General features: G+C 34.8%; 3 protein-coding genes across 4 annotated transcripts; 1 reads left to right on the top strand and 2 right to left on the bottom strand.

The window, feature by feature from the left end:
- Window positions 1–2840: 2840 nt before the first annotated feature.
- On the bottom strand, window positions 2841–13914 carry LOC106409987. Its single transcript, XM_048762241.1, has 3 exons — window positions 13220–13914; window positions 12877–13143; window positions 2841–12772 (listed from the first exon to the last, which is right to left on the bottom strand). Exon 3 carries the CDS (start codon window positions 10286–10288, stop codon window positions 9059–9061), a length of 1230 nt encoding a protein of 409 aa, XP_048618198.1. The 5' UTR covers window positions 10289–12772; window positions 12877–13143; window positions 13220–13914; the 3' UTR covers window positions 2841–9058.
- LOC106447973 lies at window positions 8072–8638 on the bottom strand. Its single transcript, XM_013889913.1, has one exon. The coding sequence runs from the start codon at window positions 8636–8638 to the stop codon at window positions 8072–8074; it is 567 nt and encodes a 188-aa protein (XP_013745367.1).
- A 1375-nt stretch (window positions 13915–15289) lies between the features above and the next one.
- Window positions 15290–19322, top strand: LOC106445452 (glutathione reductase, cytosolic). 2 transcript variants are annotated; one of them, XM_013887016.3, is made up of 17 exons: window positions 15290–15503; window positions 15682–15836; window positions 15937–16001; window positions 16092–16161; window positions 16304–16375; window positions 16547–16750; window positions 16830–16903; window positions 16977–17060; window positions 17153–17240; window positions 17346–17427; window positions 17628–17701; window positions 17779–17886; window positions 17993–18057; window positions 18141–18254; window positions 18434–18533; window positions 18872–18925; window positions 19024–19322. In XM_013887016.3, exons 2-17 carry the CDS (start codon window positions 15684–15686, stop codon window positions 19117–19119), a joined length of 1503 nt encoding a protein of 500 aa, XP_013742470.2. In that variant the 5' UTR covers window positions 15290–15503; window positions 15682–15683; the 3' UTR covers window positions 19120–19322. The 2 variants fall into 2 exon arrangements, with proteins under 2 accessions (XP_013742470.2, XP_013742471.2); XM_013887017.3 differs by having other exon boundaries at window positions 15353–15836.
- The last annotated feature ends 1207 nt before the right edge of the window (window positions 19323–20529 follow it).

The following is a 20529-nucleotide window of genomic DNA, read 5'->3' as shown; positions in this document are numbered from 1 at the left end:
TTTTTTTTTCAGAGTACACAAAGAATATGCCTTTAGATGGTAAGATAGTAACTGTTTGTATACATATTATATTATCTTAACTTTTTTAAAAAAAATTAATATTATCTATCCTAAAATTTTTATTTGCATCACATAAACGTACTATTTTATTATTTGTATACATATTTCATTATGTAGATACATTCAATATTACAGAGCTAGTGGGATTAAGTATATTAAACGGACCAACTCTGGTTCAAGCTATACTCCGTCCCGATGAGGCATATTCTGAAACTTACACACATTGTGAGATTCACCCTTCTTTGATATTGGGCGTTTGTGCTTCGATTATACACTTTCGCGACCATAACCAGGTTTTCATCACCACAAAATCTCCTCATAATATATATATACACACTAAATATAGCTCAAATAAAATTGGATCTGAACCGGGCCGGAAAGATCTGAGCCGGTACAACAAAGGTTGTAACATTAGGTCCAAAGTTGGCGAAAAAGAAGGTTAACGAGTACATGACAACGAATCCGATTCGGTTCTCCTAGTGAGTCCAGTGGTCGTAAGGAATAGCTAGAGCAAACATAAAGACCGTCATGAAGAAGAATCCCATCAGCTGTATAGCAAATCTTCCAATGACTTCGATGAACGTAATTTAATATACTTATTAGTGATCTAGCTTACAATGTAGAGCCCATATTTAGAACGTAATCCTCTGTTCGTCGCCGTCGCCGGTAAGCTTATTTCCTGATTCTCGGATGAAAGTCTCTAGCTAGCAGAGAATTTGTTTGCAATCGGAAACCCTATCGCTAACTTGTTTGCAAACCCTAAACCCTAAACACACAATCTCTATGCTTAAGCTTCGATCCGGATACTCTGTTTGATTTGCTTTGTTTATTTTGTGGTGATTGTGTGCTTTTCATGTTCTGATTTGTTCGTCCTAAGTTGATTAGCTTATTCTCGCAGCCGAAGAATTCGTTTGCAATCAGAATATGAATTTTATGTCAACTACTAAACTTCATAATTTAATATTGCTAAATTTAATCATATTGCTAGTTATTGGGGATTTTGAAGAAATAGATCATGTTCGAGTTGAGAAAGGAGACAATGCCGAGGAAAAGAAATCTGATTTTTTATCCATGTTCTTCATTCGGAAAAATCTTTTTCAGATTGTCAATTTAATTTGATTTGGTTCTCAAACTATTTCTTCTTAAATTTTTACTCGTTTAAATCAAACATATCTGAATTAGACGGTTTGGATCTGGGTCGGTTTCAACCATTTAAATAAAAAATAAATATGAATTGTGCAACACATGTACACTTTTTTTTAGAGCTCTACAAAAATATTGAGTATTTTAGTTAAGCATATTTTACAGTAAAAAGTTTGTCTAATATTAGATGGGAGAGTCGAATAAAAAGGTATAAGATATCAAGCTTCTCAAATAAGATGAGATTTACTTGAACTATATGATTTGTGTGATGATGTTATTTCGAAACCAAAACTGGCAGTTTGGTTGATGCACTTGAGAATTTTGAGTTTTTCCTTACTATTATTAATTAGCATAACATTTTTTTGGTATTAACATAGTAAGTAAGAAATTACAAGATAAATCCATATGTATTGATAATGCTACGAAACAAGTATAAGGTGTGATGTCTTTTTACAAAATATAGGAATGATGGATGTAGCTCTATTATGAATATGGCTAAAAAGTTTGCTCATGAGATGGATATTAATGATGTATTTCCAAAAAACATTGATGTTTAGAAAAAATAGTTCGATGAGATTGATATTAGTGAGGCAATTTAAACATCTGAAGATACTTTTAAATTTAATTATTGTTGTGGATATGACAATTACTTCATTTACTAATAGATTTGAGCAAATGAGAAAATTTGAAAATGTTTTTATTTCTTTTTCAAATATATTTGGTGAAGTTAAAGTCACTTGATAGTTGATACTAAGAGAAAATTACACTAATTTTTGTAAAACTTTCTCTTATGAATTTCTTTGGATGATTTTTTTCTCTGAATTAAAAATGTTGCATGTAAGTTTATTCGGTGAAATAATAACACCGATTTAAGTTTTTGAGTTAGTAAAAGATATGTGTTGTTATCCAAATGTTGATATTAACCATATTTTCGACAGTTGCATTAGCTCAAAAAAGTTTCTCTAAGCTATAAATATTAGATTCAATTAATGGAGATAGTGCAGTTACTGTCAGTGTTAAAAATATATTAACAAAAGAAGACATAATGTTGATTAGCTCATTAATTATACAAAAATTTGGGAAAAGAGAACAAAACAACTAGTATCTTGTCCCCTTAGAATTAAAATCAAAATCTTTGTCCCTATAATATAAACAATAATGCTAATCCTATTTTGTCCTCTCTATTAATTTCGAAATACGTATATTAAAAAAGTAATGTAATTTACTCTGATTTAACTAAGAAGTAAAAAAAGAGGTGAGAGTAAAAAATCATAACATGTCGTAGACTCCAACTCTGCTTTCTCTCCAACGAAGAGGCGGCGATTAGGTTTCGTTATCAACACCATCTTCTCTGGCCGTCTTAGTTCGTCGGAGACCTTGAACTCATCGTCACATCTCTCCTTCGTCCTCCTTCTTTTTTCTCCCCTCTCTAAACACGACAGAGTAGAATCACTTTGTAATCTCCGCCGGCTACAATTGGAGTTGTTCAAGCTCGGGAGAAGCTTCTTGTCGCTGATAAAGGACGATTACCTTCACGTTATTCTTCTATTCCTCTTACTTCATCTCAGTTCCCAAAATCGTTGAGGTTAGGGTTTCGAAATCCCCTTTATGTTTTTTTTTGTGTTGATCTTAATTTCTTTATTTGCATGTACTAGGAGAAGATTTAAGTTTTTCTACGGACGAAGAGATTGAAGTTGTTCGATTTTCATCTTGGTTTCTCTTTCCCTAAAATTGAAGGTAAGGTTTTGAGATCCCCTTTTCGATTTTTCTTTTATTTTTTTGATGTGCATGTCTTAGTAAAAGATTGAATGGAGTAAAAATCAAAATGATTCAAGTTTATTGTTTGGAATTTATTTTTTGTTGACATTTTAAGAGAACGATTATGCATTATGTTTGTGAGCGGGTTTGGTTATACTTGACTGTTTTATAGTTTATCAAAGATGAGATGGAGTTATATGTTCCTTATGTACTAGGAAGAGATTGAATTGTTTAAAAACAAATTAATTCATGTTGATGGTTTTCATTGTAGTTTGCGGTTGAGTTGATTGTGAGTTACATGTGCGATATAAAATGTTTACTAGTTTGATTGCGAGATTGAGTTATAGTTTGATTTCATTAAGGCATTACTAACGAGTTGAAGTTATTCCTTTTATGTTTTATAGGAGTGGCATACGCGTTTCCAAAACGCATACTTGAAGAAGGATTTGAGACGCAGATTGATAAGATTAACAACACGTGTAGACGTACAATTCTGGAGGAAGTGAAGGGTGTTCTCAAGGATGAGTATGAGGAAGTTTTGAAAGACCCCGTCTTCGGTCCGATTCTGGAAATCATAGACAACAAGCTCATCTACTCAGGGAAGATCATTCACAGCTTCATATGCAAGCAGCTCAAGGTTTCCAAGCTTCACGAATTGTGGTTTCTATTTGCAAAGAGGCCTCTTAGGTTTTCTGCGCAAGAATTTCATGCTGTGACCGGATTGAAGTTCAAAGATGAACCGGACATTGACTTCAATGATTGGAAGGATGATAAGGGGTTCTGGAGCAATGTGCTGAGGAAAAGTAGAAAGGTCAACTTATTCATGATACGAACGAAGCTTCTTAACGAATGCAACCAGTGGACGTATGTGGACAGGGTTAGGCTAATGTATTTGTGTATCATACATGGATTCCTCATAGCTAAGGATTCAAGAGTGTTTATCCCTCATGAATACATCCGTTTGGTGATGGATTTTGAGAAGATGAGGATGTATCCGTGTGGTCTTCACGCGTATGACGAGCTGATTGCATCAATACTCAAAGAAAGGAGAGATTTGCATCTGGAGAACAGTTACGTGTTGGATGGATTCTCCTATGCGTTTCAGATATGGGTTATGGAGGCAATCCCAGACATTGGTAGTATGGTGGGTAAAAAGATCAAAAAGAACATGACCAAAGTGAGATGTAGGAATTGGAAAGGAAGTGGGAAAGTTTCCTACACAGATATCAGCAGCCTAGAGTCCCACTTTAATAAGGTAATAATTTTTTAAAAATTATATTCGGTTCAATTAACAAACAATTGAACTTTATTGTTTGGGTTTGTTCTTGTCAGGGAGAGTTGTTCCCATTTATATCTGCTACTGGGAACAAAGATGTGGTTAATAGCAATGAGTTCTATAGGGAAGATGAGAAGAAAGATGAACGAATTGGTCGTATTGTTACTCTGCTCAATGCCAAACAAGATTGGACGGAATTCGTATGAGAAGTCGAGGCTTTGCCTCCAACTGTGGAGCTTTCTGATTCAGAAGAGGATGGAGAGAATGTTGAAGTCGAAGATGTCACAGATACACATGTAGAGGAACCGGCTGTTGTTGCAAGAAGGGGCAAGCGTAATGAAAACTGCTTTGTCAACGGGCGGCTGAACATAACAGTGGTATCTCCAGTGGAATGAAAACTTTCATTGAAGGTTTGTTCACCTCGTCTTTCAACTCTTTCAAGGAGGTGGTGCAGAATGACATCTAAGAGCGTTTTGAGAAGGTCCAGAAAGAGATGGCTGAGTTCAAGCAAGCGATGTCACAGATTCCGGGTCCTTCTGATACAATGGGGAAAAACAGCGCATCTGAGATTCCTTGTCCTTCAGCAACAATGGGGAAAGACCAAGACAAATCATCACAGAGTCTGTGTCCTGCAGCAACAAAGGAAAAAGGCAAAGGCAAGGTTGATGAGAGTGTGGTTCCTCCTACGGTTCGTCGTAGCCCTCGGCAAGGAAGAAAGGTAACCATAAAATGAAGCTTTGTAATATGTCGGACTTTCTTTTGTTGTAATTTTCTCTTGACTCTTTTGTAATGTCATTGTTGTTTGCTTGTAATATCGGCTTGTTGGAAATCGGCTTGTAATGTATTTTGGTATGAAGTGAACTTATGACTATGACATGTTTTCTCTGTAATGTATTGTCTCTCGACTCTTTCGTTCTGTCCTTGATCACTGTTTTCGCTAATATGTTATGTTTGGTTTTATTAACATGAGATTGAAACTGAAACTGATGATATGATAGATTTTTTGAAGAATTTGTCACAATCATCTACCCATGGGGAACCTTCATAAAAAAAAAAAAAGAAATGGGCACCCAAGAGTATTTACAAGACACTTTGGGGAACCTTTCTCAAGTATCACATGTTAAAGGTTTCGATCCCTCACAAAAAACGAGTGATGAAGAAGCACCTAAATGGGTTACTCCATTATCATCCTTTAAGCCTGGAGATTGGAGAACACCCACTCTCAAAGATATGGAATTACCTGAGGACCGGGTGAACGACGAGGATTACTCATTAGTGTTTGTCCCTGAGGATTCATGGGCCAAACTGATTCATTGGTGCTCAACTACTAAACAGTAAGTTTATGGAGTACCTTTATGTTCTAAATTGAACAAATTTTTAATTATATGTTGCATCTCAGGCACCTTAAAATTGGACCTTCTATGTACACAACTGAGTTAGCAGAACGTGTTATGGGACCTGCAGTGTGGCTGAACAATCATGTAAGTTTTACATTACTTTGCACGCCTACTTACTGTTTTTCTTCTTTAGCAACACGCCAACTCACTCTGTTTGTATCATAATTTATAGGAAATTGATGCTATGCTCTTCTTATTTCGCGAGAGGACTTCTTTGCGACGATGGAATCCATCGAAAGTAGCCTTCATGAGCTGCATATTCAGTAATCAATTGAAGAACTCTTACATAGAGTTCAAGAAAGACAGAAAAAAATTTAGGGTTGAAGGACTGCTCCACCAGTACGGAATTGGTGAACTTCCTGCACACGGACGAACAAGACTAGTGTGAGATCTTGATGTCAATCGTATGTATGTGCCTCTTCTTGTGAATGGTAACCACTGGATCTCTTTATGTGTCAACTTTGTTACTCGTTCAATAGAGGTTTTTGACTGTGGGGGGACTGAAACACAACAAGGACTTGGAGCCATTTGCCCATCTCATCCCTAGAATTGTCAAAGCTGTGCAGTCTTCAGAGAAGAGAGGATTTATCGTCAAGCCCTATGATGTCACTTACGCTCCAATGCCCTTATTCCTAAACAAGACTAGCAGATATTATGGAGTATATGCGTTGAAGCACCTTGAAGCACATCTTCTAGGCATGGACTTAACGTTGGTGAATGACGACAACATTCGTGAAGCTCGCCAGAAGATTGCTTATGACCTATGGGAAGCTGCTAATGATCCTGAGCTTATTTCGAGAATGGGAAAATTTATTCCTCGAAAGGCTACAACTTCTCCTACGGTTGAGATTTTATAATGTTATTTTCACTATGACTTGTTTAGCAAGTAGGTTGTTGTTGACTTGACTCTTTTAGTTACTCTTATATGACTCGTAACTAGCATTGGTTTGCATCTCTTATTTAGCATTGGATTTGAGTCTCTTATTTAGCATTGGATTTCATGCACGATAACAAACAAAGGCATACATGATATAAATCAAAATGGTCTTATTTGACTCTCTTATTAAAGGCTGTTGTAGGAAACAAAATTTTTTAAAATAAAAATGGAGATGGGGGGCATCGAACACGTCACCTGGGTATTTATAACTCCAACATAAACCACTGCACTACTTGAAAAATTGAGATTAGCGGCAAGAAATGAATCTAAATAGTGTACTCTTGAAGGCTATATTGTAGGAAAAAATGCTATATTGTAGGAAAAAGTGGTTTTACTAAAAATGAAGATGGGGGGCATCGAAGACTTCACCTCGGTAATTATACCTACAACATAAACCACTGCACTACTTGAAACTATTGACATAAGCGGCTGATTATAAAATTAAATAAAGTGAATCTAAACTAAGCTATACAACATATCAACCCCTAACCATACCCTAAATGAATCTAAACTAAGCCATACAACATATCAACCCCTAACGATACCCTAAATGAATCTAAACTAAGCCATACAACATATCAATCCCTAACTATACCCTAAGTGAAACTAAACTGGAGCCATACACGATCTAACCTAACTAGGCTACAAATCTTAATAGTCAATACAAATCTTATGACTATCAAAACACATACAAGTAGACCCTAAAACCCGATTAACAGTAGTGGTTTGCCCTAAACATAAACTTATATAACACCAATGACCAGAAACCCTACTTATTTCATCGTTTATTTCTCCTCTCCGTCTTTCTATCCTTCTCAAAAACCGATCATGACTAACAATGGAGGGATTCCTTCCAGATGCTGGGGTGGGAAGGGGATTGTCACTTATGTTTCAAAAACAGAGGAGAACCCATACAGAAGATTCTTCCGATGTGAGATTGGTTTACAGGTAATTCTGATAAATTATGACTTTTAATTCTTCTATGTTCCAATTGACGTTTTTGTGTTTCGATTCAGAGAAAGAAAGAACAACATCTTTTTAAGTGGGTTGACGAGGCTCTGCTTGATGAAATAGAAAGGATGCATGAGCAACAGTCGATAATGGCCGAAGAAATTGAAGATTTGAGAAGTTCCTTGGAAAAGACAGTAGAGAAAGTGGTTATCAAGCATAAGAAGTCAGAAGATGTATGACTAATTGGATCCATTCCCATTATTTTATGTCTCTGTTCTAAATTCGATTGATCTTGTAATTGTTTTCTGGATCTAGCTACTTTGTCAAAGATCGAATCAATTTGGTATTCAGTTGTGTTGTCAATTTATGGATCAATGGATCAAATCTTAACGTTAAACTAAAAACTTGCATAAAACGAAGCAAATACTGGAAACATGCACAAAACATAAAACATAATTGGTCTTGAAAAAACAAAGTTTGACATAAAACAAAGATAATATTAAAAAAAAACTCAGAAAAGTAGCTTGCATAGACCGAATGGCTTGAATCCTATATTGCTCTATCACATGTTGACCGGTTGTGACCTTCAATACCACATCGACTGCATTTACGATGTTTAGAGCTTTGAGTTCCTTGTGACGAACAGATCTTGTCTTCAACTTTCTCGTACCTACGTTTCTTTCTGCGACCTGCAGCTCTTCTAGTTTCTGGAGGAAGGACTTTCGCTTGTTGTACGTGAGATGGGACAATCCATACATCTTCCGGGACACTAATAGGATTTATGCTTTCCTCATAAATCGATCTCCATGAAGCAGTGGTGTACATGTCGTATGTGAGAGTGTGTGCTTGTATGCCTGCGCTGAAAGCTGCTTTTATGGCGTGTCTGCATGGGATTTTCATCAGATCGAATTTCCCACATGAACATGTGCGTCTGACCAAGTCGACCATACATTCAAAAGTGTCACCTCGAACCAAAAACATGTCATCGCTAACTGGGAAAACCTGAAACTTCTTACCCTTCTCAATCCTTCGATCAATCTTCTTCTCTGCAGCAACGGTCAGTGGCTGTTTATGCTTAGAACTTAAAGTTCTACGTTTGAAAAACCATCGAGTCATAATTTCCCTTATGCTGTCCAACAAAGGTATAACTGGAAACTCTCTTGGCGAACGCAAAGCATAATTTATTGATTCTACCTGTAACCCGGAAATTGACAACGAGCCCACTTTCTCACATCAGCTTGTATTAGATAGTTTCCAATTGCAGGACTAATTGAGAAAATTACAGTGAATTACTTCTTAAAATCAGCAACTCGGTAAGCTTTAGAAGCCTTTGCAACCAAACCAGCGATACATTTATCCTTGAAATATGTAACAACATTGTTCAGCAAGTGGTGAATACAAATTCCATGATGAGAATGCGGATACACTTTTGCAAGAGCTTTAGCAAGTGAAGTATTCATGTCAAACACAAAAGCTAAACTCTGATCATCAGCAATGACAACATTAAGTTATCTCATAAACCATTCCCACGAGCGGTCATTCTCTGAGTCCAACTCCAAATGCAATAGGATATAAGTTCGAGTTTTCATCCAAAGCAGTAGCAACCAGTAATACTCCTTTGTATTTGCTCTTCAAAAAAGTTTCATCCACAACAATAACTTTCCGAAGACCAGCATAAAAACCGCGAATAGACTGACCATATGAGATGAAGAGGAATCTGAATCTCCCAGTGCTATCAGTTTCATAAAATGTGTGTGATCTTGGATTAGCTTCCTTCATCATGTGCAAGTATTTGAGAACTTTTTCATAACCCTTCTCCAGAATGCCTCTCACAACCTTTATTGCATACTCACGTGCCTCCCAAGCTAAAGAGTAGGATATCTCAACTCCATGATCATTATGCATAAACTGGATGATATCATTAGGTTTCGGCCCTTCCTTGACACTTTCGTACTTATGCATGATAAGACTACCAACTGTTTTTGAGGAAGCTGTCCGAACAGAGTGGTTCCTTGATGATGGAGCACATGAATGATCAGCCACATACTTTTTGATGATAAAATATGAAGAACTTGTTAATCCCTCTGTGCGAACACGCCAGCGGCAATCATCATCCGCGCAACAAACGTACCAAACTCTTTTATCCGTTTTGCCAACCTTGTAGTCGAAATTATGTTTCATTGCGCATATTTCCATTGTTACCTGCAAAGCTGTTTTGCTAGTAAAATGTTGACCCTTCTTTACAACATCAACCAGAGAAAAACAGACAGACCTTCCATTGATCATATCTTTCTCACACTTGCTTTCATCATCACTTTCATCTATCTTCGCATCTTCTGCTTCAAGCTCGGCTTCACCATCAATATCATCTGAAACTTCACACGACATACCCACTTCCTCTCTGTTAGGCGACTCAGCAGGCTCTTCATTCAAGTTAAATCCAGCCTTAGATCGAATACACACACATAACCGCGTTGAAGCTTTGGTCTTCACGTATGTAAGAAAATTTTTGAGTTGCCGATCATTGGTGATGAAAACAGGGGGTGAGTCGAGGCCAATCACCAAATCGGAAGGTAAATAACTCATCTCGATATTGACCAAGTTTACATCGGTTCCAAAGTCCTCACAAACCATAACTCTTAGGTTGTCAAAGGTTTTGCTTGTGTTCAAAGTAAGTAATTTGCCTCCTTTTTCTTCATCAACAAGAAACTTCCATCCTTTTGTTTTGGACGATCTCCAAAAACCAGAATAGGCATAGATGTGCATATTCTCACGTTAGATTGACAAAAGTTTGGAGAAACTATGAAAAAGAGATGAAGCTCCACGATTTGTTGATCCAAATCGTGGCTGGGAACGGAGAAACTAAAATTTAGGGAAGGAGATTTAAAAAAAGAAATAAAAAATATTTAATAGATTTAGGGAATATTTTCTAACCGTTTTTTCCTAGATTTTAGGATTATGTTTAAAATCTAGTAGAAATTACATTCTACGAAAGGTAGAATAAAGATGAGGTGGTAGATATAGAATACTGATATTATAGATAGATGAGAAGTGAGAAGAATGTATATTCTTCCACAGAAGATATAAGAACGTTTATTATTTCTTATGATCTACCAAAAAAGCAGAACATAGAAGAAAATGTTGATTTTGTATTCTGCCATCGTAGGTCTTAATGTTTCCAGTGTAATGCGCATTCTTCCGTCTGTAGACCAGTGTGTTTCAGTTAGACTGCATATTCTGAATTGCTGTAGATGGTAGATCTTATATACTAACACTTTTAGCCTATTTTTCAATTTACCATTCCAAATATTTTTTGAATCCAAAAATATTTTTCATATATGCACATGTTTGACTAATTCATGTTTTATATTTTTTCTAATTTTTTTGTATTGTAAATTAATTGATATGAATTTTTATAACTTTGAAGGGTAGTGAAAATCCAAAAATGACAAAATTTGATTTTGTACTAAGGGACAATAGCATAGTTTAGTTATTCTTTTATTTCAAATTTCCCATTATTATATGATAAAAGTTCAGTTGAAAAAAAAGTTCAGTTGCTTTTAGATACACAAGAAACACAAGATCAACGGTGATTTAGTAAAAGTGACACCAAAGATTCACGGATTTGAAACCAAAACTATATTTTGGTGACTTGACACTAATAAAACGGCCTATGAAAGATTCACCGCAGAGATCATTCTGACCCTCATAATTTTTTTTATAATGTCTTAGATTTTTTGATTAATGTCATAAGAATTCTTCTTTTCCTTCTTAAAACGTGAGATTTTCTATCATCAGACATGCTCTCATGTCATGGAAGATTATAAGAAAGCATTTTGGTAACAAATATTTATTTTTTAAATTGATTTTAGCAAATACTCCTATATAATAAAAGTTGAGAAAAACAAATTGTGTTTGTCGCCACGTCAGAGAACCTTACAACAACACCACCTAACCTACGCTTTATGGCGTTCAATGTAGATCATGAGTTTTGGAAATTCTCATATCTTTCGTTGGTAGGTTTCACCAATACGCATATATTTTAGAGTTAACCAATAAGTTGGTATATACATCAGAAAAAAGGGAGAAATTGGAAAAAAAATAGACGCTTTTAACTTTTATTTGTCTCAATAGGATTTTTGATATTTTTGATCATTTTGGACAGGTTTTACCCTTCTGGAAAAAATAGTAAACTAAAATTTAAAAATATAAAAAATTATGAAAACCACTGGAAACATAAGTATAACTATTTATATGTTTAAATTTTGTTTTTAAAATAGTAGAATCATATTTTATTTTATGTCCTAGCTACGGATAAAATATTTATTCTGGTCATCTATTTAATCTAGAAATCGGATTCTAATTGTTATACATAGGTCTATCCTCGATATATAACACAAACAAAAATTTCTTATATATATATTCTAACAAGTTGTCTTTAGTCTAATTTTAGCTCTATTACAATTTATAACCACGACTCTATGAATTACATTTTCTTTTTTTTATGTGTCATAACATGTTCTACCTTTTACCTTATGTTATGCGTACGGAAGAATAAACTTCTCGCCCTCTCTACAGTGTTCTATTCTACGTATGATACATATTATAACCAAATTACGAAAATGTGAAAATTTCTATATTTTGGTTAATATCTACATTAAATCTACCCTAAATCTCTCCTAGTATCTTCTCTCCCACGATTTTCTTCTCCCACAATCTTTTCTCCTTCGTTTTTTGTCGAGATCCCTTCTTTGTCTCTCTCTTCTTCATAGACATAAACATTTATTCTCTCTGTCATTCTAATCTATGTTAAATCAGGCGTATGGATTCTCAAGTTGCAGTGACTAGTGAAGTTTCATGATTAACAAATGTATGGGAATATATTCACGTGCTCCTTTGAGAAAAAAGAAAATACGGAAAAACGGGATCGGCAAAAACACGAAGAAATTAGTTATGATCTAATTGTTAGCTTTTTTGTATAACGTAGCAGTTCTTACGTGTATAACACCACCATCTGCTGTACCAATAATAAGTAAAGTGTCGATGGGTCTTTATAATCCAAAGTTGGTACAGAGACGTATAAGACAAGACATACATAGTTAACAAAAGATTTGAGGATAATACATAAAAACATTTTGACAAATTGATTCAAAGAATGTTCAACTGCGGATCAGAGAAGCCTGATCTGGTTTTGTGCCTCTAAAACAGATCCTTAAGCGCTTCCACAAACTGTCCATGTACCTTAGCAATCTGAGATGCACAGAAACACCATAAGTTAATGATAAGCATTCTACACGGTAAAATCTTTATATGAAGCTACAAAAACAAATATCCAAGAACAAGAGGGAACTAACCTCTTCATCAGTTGGCTGCAGAGTTTTACTAACTTCTATTGGTTTCCCAATCACCACATGCAGAGGGTGTCGATATGGTATTGGGGATTTACAAAACGAAATGTGAATACCTCTTTCAGTTAAAGATTTTATATGTAAAATGTAACCCCAAACAAAGACATACACTTACCCAAAAACACCCCAGAAACAGATGGGAGTAAACTTGATCGCTCTTGATAGTTTAAGGTAGAGGTTCCAATTCGGCTTCCACCACTTATACACTCGCGACTGCAGAAGAAACAAAGACATGATGAAACAAAAAGAAACTGGAAGATAGAGTACATCATTGTTGTACTTTACTTACCTGACCAAAGCAGAAAACTGGAACCAGAGGTGTCCCATGTTCCATGGCTATGCGCACAAATCCTCTTCTAGATGAAATGAATAAATTCTGCAATGTGAGAAACATTTTTTAAAAAATAAACTAAACAGAGATCACAGAGTAGAGATACCTAAGACTCCAAAGTTTTAAACCTTTAAAGTGATCCAAAACAATATTGATATGATGAAAGCACAAGTGAATCAACTCATACAACTAATCTACTCTATTAAAAGTGAAGTACAATTGGTACTTTACCCTTACTTTTTCCTAATATTTACTATGGAATGCCATTGGGTTTAAACTTTAAACACTATCCTTTTATAACTTTGCTAACCCTACCTAATAAATTTACGTGTACTTAAACTTAAATAACAAAACTGAGTGGAGCTAAAATCGCGTGATTTGATAACAATAATGCTTCAGTTTAATTGCGTCTGCATAAATAAAAACAAAGTTCCTTGGTTAAATATTGGTCAGCCACTCCTATATTAATTATAAAATCATTTAATTATTTTTAAATCGAAATACAGTACATTCGTATTATAAGGAGTTTTGTTAGATATTTATGATTTCATTACGAAATCTTTAGTCATTTACAATTAGACTAACAAATGCGGGTCATATAAAATATTATCTAAATTAGTCCCAACAAAACATTATTTAACGAATTTAAATCCTTTTATTCTAGCATATTCATTTAAAGTATGTCATTAAAATACTGAACAAGAAATTAGAAAAATATCCTACATATGGATTTATGATACTGAAGAGTATTAGTTTAGATTTATTATTTTATGTATTGAAGAGTATAGGTAAGGTTTTTGCATTTGACGAAAATATCTCAAATACAAAGTTACTTTTTTTTTTACATATGACTATATTAAAATAATTTTACATACTACTATATTTTAATATATACATTTTGGAAAATTTTCAAAATAGTCAATGCTCCATTATGAACATTATCCTTACTATATAAATCAATAATATAATTATTATAGAGTATTGTATACACTATAAAGAAATGTACTTTATATATATATAACCATAAGTATACATAAATAAACCAAAAGTTTATTTATATTAAAAAAAGAGGAGTGAATCTAATATTTTGAAAATAAATGGGAGCATATCTAGATTGAGATCATTAATATTAAAATTTGAATAGATTTTAAGAGAGATTATTAAAATTAACAAATATGTACAAATTTTAAGAATATATTTCCAGTCCTTATTATTTACTAAATATTTCAAATAAAAAATATATTTTACATAGTAATATATTGATTTATAGTTATACATCGAAATACTTAAAATACTCTATAATTATTAAGTTGGTATTTGCAACAGTTTTAATATGATAACGGTCTTAATATCGGGAATTTAAAAAATATATCCTGAAAAAAATTTTAATTCAGCTATTTATCAAATACAAGATATATTTTTTAAATGGAAGTCGAGAACCGACAACCAAACCGAAACACAAATAAAAAAAAATAAAAACTAAAACCAAATCAATGTTCACAAATATCTAAACGGTTCCTATATCCAAACTATATTTTGGTTTTAAATTTAAACCAAACCCAAACTATTTATAATTCAGTTCCATTTCATATTTTATAAAAATAGAAATCTGATCTAAACCCGACATTATCCGAACCGATCCAATCCAAATGAAACCATTAAATGAAACCATTAAATTGTTGTGTTTTGAAATTTTTATGTAATTATCGGAAAAAACACCCGCGCGAGCACGCGGATCAGAATCTAGTTTTAGTTTAAGAAATAAGACAAATCGGGTTTAACAAATTTAGGATTAAGAGAATCAGAAGAAGTAATCGCAAACCTAGTGTTTAGAAACATGAGATTTTTCACGATTTTTTTTTCACTTTCTCTTTTTTTCCTTTCTTTATAAAAACTTAAATATAAGAAAAATTAAAATTAATTAGATTAATTGAAGAGTATAATGGTATTAAAAGGAAAATAAATCCAAGTTACTTAAATAATCTTGGACAAGTCCAAAAACAATCATTTATATTTCCGAAATTAAGTACACAGTCATCAGAACGTACGACCACTCTTAACCAAAAAAATAAAAAAATTTGAAACAAATATAAAAGGATTTTGTTCGCGATCATCAAAACCCCCTTGAGAGATCCCCATTTCACACACACAATCATTACTTCATTAGTTTTATTTGGACCGTCCTTTGTGTATAGATCTTAAGTAGTGTTCTCGTATTACACACACACACCATCTTAGAGAGGTACGCTCACTCCTTCTCCTTTGTCTGATTTCGTTTCCGACTCTTCGAGAAGATCTCATCACCCTCCCTTTCGATCGGGCCTTTTCTTTTTTTTTTTTGTTTAACTGATTAGAGATTCGCTTTTTCTTATTGGTTTGATTTCCCTTTTTCCCGTGCGTGAGTTGTGATTCATCATCAGTCATGGCGAGGAAGATGCTTTCTGATGGAGAGCTTAACAACGCCGCAGCGGCGGAAGAAGCCACCGAGACTCACTATGATTTTGATTTGTTTGTCATCGGTGCCGGGAGCGGCGGTGTTCGTGCGGCTAGGTTTTCTGCTAACAATGGTGCCAAGGTAACATTTACAGGAACAGTGTTGTGATTACATTCTTATGTTGTATGTGTGTTTGATTGGCTAAGTTATGGATATGGTGTTGTTGTTGTTCTGAATATAGGTTGGTATTTGTGAGCTTCCCTTTCACCCTATTAGCTCCGAGGAGATTGGAGGTGTTGGGGGCACGTAAGTTATCCCTGCCTATATGCTTCCTTGTGCATAAAGACCACATCTTTTGAGTCTTTGTTTCCACTTTGGTTGGGGCGGGCTTTTCAGGTGTGTTATTCGTGGTTGTGTTCCCAAAAAGATTCTCGTCTATGGTGCGACTTATGGTGGTGAACTTGAGGTGTGTAAAAAATCCATCCTTTTTCCTTCCTTTTATCCATTGAATGTTTAGCTGTTAGAGAAACGTTTTTGTTAGTCGTGTTTGCCCACAATCGTATTGCTGTTTTAGGCTATAAATGCTTTGAGTGTTATGTTTGTGGCAGGATGCTAGAAACTATGGGTGGGAAATCAATGGGAATGTCGACTTCAATTGGAAGAAGCTTCTTCAAAAGAAGGTATGCTACAGTGCCTTCCTTGTATATTTTATATGATTTTCTTGAATGAGTAAAATAGTGTACACGGGATACACTTGCCCTAGTTTATCCTTACAACTTGAGTCGAGTGATGGTAACGTTTTGGTGTTAAACAGCAGTATTGACTCTGTTTAATTTTTCCTTGATGTGCAGACTGATGAGATATTAAGACTGAACAATATTTACAAGCGGTTGTTGGCGAATGCTGCTGTGAAGTTGTATGAAGGTGAAGGAAGAATAGTTGGTCCCAACGAAGTGGAGGTCAGACAAATCGATGGCACCAAAATTAGTTACACCGCCAAGCACATTTTGATTGCCACTGGCAGTCGGGCACAGAAGCCCAACATCCCTGGACATGTAAGTGTCTCTGTGAATACACCAGCTGGTATTATGGATAGTCCACTGTGTTTTTCTTACATAAAATGGTCTCTTTCAGGAGCTGGCTATTACATCTGACGAAGCTTTAAGTTTGGAAGATTTTCCTAAGCGTGCTATAGTGCTTGGAGGAGGGTAATGTTTTCCTCCTCATGTACCTACCTACCATGTCACTCCTATTAATGGTTTGTATTTACTTTCTAATCAGGTACATTGCTGTGGAGTTTGCATCAATTTGGCGTGGAATGGGTGCTACTGTAGACTTATTCTTCAGAAAGGAACTTCCACTAAGGTGCACACCCCAATCTTGTCTTCTTTCTTTTTTTGTTCCTGGGTCCAATGCAGCCAACTTTCTTAATTGTTTCTAAAGTTTTACTTATTCAGGGGCTTTGATGACGAGATGAGGGCACTTGTGGCTAGGAATCTTGAAGGAAGGGGTATCAATCTGCACCCACAAACAAGTTTGGCTGAGGTATCTGAATATGATTGCTAATTTTCATGTCTCATTACTCTTTACATATCTTGTGACTCGTTTCATCAGTTCGTTCATCCTTCACTGAACATATTTTTAATTTAGTTGATAAAAACAGACGACGGGATAAAAGTAATCTCCTCTCATGGGGAAGAATTCGTGGCAGATGTTGTACTATTTGCTACTGGTAACTTCTCTAACCCGTTCTATTCTACTTTAATACATGTACCTCGGTGTTTGGCTTTATTGTTTACAAAACAGTATATGTTTGTGCGTTTTTTTTTTTGCTTCCTCTCTTCTCTTGAACTTTACCATTAAGGAATATACTTGTTATTTCATATTTTCATGGAGCTGTCTGAGAGGATCTTCTGTTTATATCTACTACAGGAAGGATTCCTAATACCAAGAGATTGAATTTAGAAGCTGTTGGTGTTGAACTTGATCAGGCTGGAGCTGTAAAGGTCGACACAACTTTCCCACTATTACAGATTTTGTAACTTGTGCTCTTGCAGCTGCTAATTCAATACATTATCCGCAGGTTGATGAGTACTCACGCACTAACATACCTAGCATATGGGCTGTGGGAGATGCTACAAACCGAATTAACCTTACACCTGTTGCGTTAATGGAGGCCACCTGCTTTGCGGTTTGTGCCTCTATTCTTGCACTTATAAATCTTTCAACTTTTGTGTCTGTGAATGTCTAATGATGTAATCCATTTGTTAAATGGGATTGTCATTTGATGTTTGCAGAACACTGTCTTTGGTGGGAAGCCTACTAAAGCAGACTACACCAATGTAGCTTGTGCTGTATTTTGGTAAGCAGTCTTTCTTATAGGATATACTCTGAATTTGTCTTAGAGGTTTGTATGATTGTATCTTTATCTTCTCTGTTTGGCAGCATACCACCACTAGCTGTGGTGGGTCTCAGCGAAGAAGAGGCAGTAGAAAAAGCGGCCGGGGATATTTTGGTTTTCACCTCTGGCTTCAACCCTATGAAGAACACCATTTCTGGGTATGCTAGCGTTCAAATTCTATTTTTACTGCATAATATTTATAACAACACACACAATTCTTGATGTTGTTTTGTATGAAACTTCATGGTTCTTCTTCAACATGCCTTTTGCACCTGATCACTGTTTGAGGAATGTAACATAAATCTTTGATCTAATCACATCTTTCTTTTGCGGATAGACGGCAGGAAAAGACATTAATGAAGCTTATAGTTGATGAGAAGACTGATAAGGTTATTGGAGCATCCATGTGCGGTCCAGATGCAGCTGAGATCATGCAGGCAAGTTTTCTTAAATGATAGCTTCTACTCTTTATTTACTTCTCAGCTAGTTGCTATAATGCAGTGAGTAGTGCATGGGTTTAATGCCACCTAGGCACCTAATAACGTAAAGGACAAAAATCACTTATGTTATATTGAAATTATTTGGACAAGTGAGACGACAGCAAGGAAATATTTCTTGTAACCTACATAGGAGATTCATTGATAGAAGAGAACCTGATTTGAGTTTGATAAGTGTTGACCCTTAAGTTTATAGACCAAAACTCAATCTTGTAAATGGACTAGAGATTGATTTGGTGGTGTCTCATGCTTTTAGCGTCTTTTATTACTAAATGCAGGGGATTGCAATTGCGCTCAAGTGTGGAGCAACCAAAGCACAGTTTGACAGCACGGTTAGTAAAATGAATCAAAACACTTGCGTTTTCATTTCAACAGTTCGAAGTTTCTCTACATGAAAATAAAAATTAACATTGTGAACAAAAACACACAGGTTGGGATACATCCATCTTCTGCAGAGGAATTCGTGACAATGCGCACTGTGACCAGATGCATTGCCTACAAAGCCAAACCTCAAACGAGTCTATGAACCGCCAAAATTAAATAGACTATTTGCATTGAACACGTTAGTTTGGTCGGAGGGTCAGACCGAAACATTTGTTTCGTCATACTCATGTTCAAATAAATGTTTTGTATAAGTTTTTGTTTGTTTGTTTATCACCAAACATGCATTATCTTTGGATAAAATTCTCTACCTTTTGGTCATATAGTGTACTTCAATTTGTTTGGCAAGTTTTGTTTCAGTGGTGTATTTAATTGGACAAGGTTATTTAGATTAAGAGATATAAGACTAAGTTCAATCTACATATAACTTGGATCATGTTATTTGGACTTAGAACGTGCGTAAAGAGCATGATTAATGGACAGATATTCCTTTCAAATCCTCATTTAAAAAGTTTAGTTTTTTTTTAAGGCTTTAATTCTAATTAAATCTAGTGTTATTGAAAGATAAATTTTATTCATTTTTAATCATTAAACTTAACTTTCAGAATATCATATGTATCTATGTGATTTTCAAAATCCATTGTGATGAAAAGAACTAGAAAACAAAAGTTATTATACTTACCAAATATCTATTGTTCTTTAAATCCAAATTATATGTCCAAAATTATAATACATTACATTTTATATACTTTTACATTATGAATATATAATTACTTGGACTTTTTCCAAATATGATCTAAAATTTCAAGTCAAACACAAAAATAACATATGTTTCTTTTTGAAACTTTTTTTTTTCTATTCACCCTAAAAGTTCAAATTATTCACGAAAATGCCATTACTTTTTTTTTTTTTTTTTTGAAAATGAGTCTTTTACATTATCATCCTCATTTTCACCAAGTTTTTACAATATTTCAATTGCCATCAATACACTAGCCACCATGAACAACCAATTTGAAGCTTTTAATCCACCAAAGTTTCGATTTTTACTCTTCATATATCTTTACTTATGCACACAAATCACCTCTTTCACTCTCTCTTCATCATCTAAAAACCCAAGGTTTTGATTCCAAGCTTCGTAAGGTTTATAGAGACATTGACACTCATGATTCATGGTCATTAACGACTTGGTAGCTTTTGTAGTGAAGTTCTGGATGCTTGGAGAAGCTAAGCAAGTCATCTCACAGGTTCAAGGTATGATATCGTTTTTTTTCTCAGATCTGTTCGCGAAGACTTTCAGAAGACTTCGGGAAGACTTTCATAAGACTTCTAGGGAAGTCTTCTAACTTTATTAAGCAAAAAACCCAAAAAAACTCGAATAAACAGGTTAGTTTTGCAATTGACCGAAAATTTTCAGAAATTTAACTTTTTAAAGAAGTCTTCTCAAATTTTAGAAGACTTCTAAAATTTTATTCCGGGTTTTAGTCAAACCTTTGGTTACGAGAGAAAACTTCTCTAGAATTCTTCCGGCGGAAGACTTCTAAAAAAGTCTTCTCTG

This window comes from Brassica napus, chromosome C7 (genome assembly GCF_020379485.1).
Source record: "Brassica napus cultivar Da-Ae chromosome C7, Da-Ae, whole genome shotgun sequence".
Lineage (NCBI taxonomy): Eukaryota > Viridiplantae > Streptophyta > Magnoliopsida > Brassicales > Brassicaceae > Brassica > Brassica napus.
This window is presented reverse-complemented; position numbering and strand designations above follow the sequence as displayed.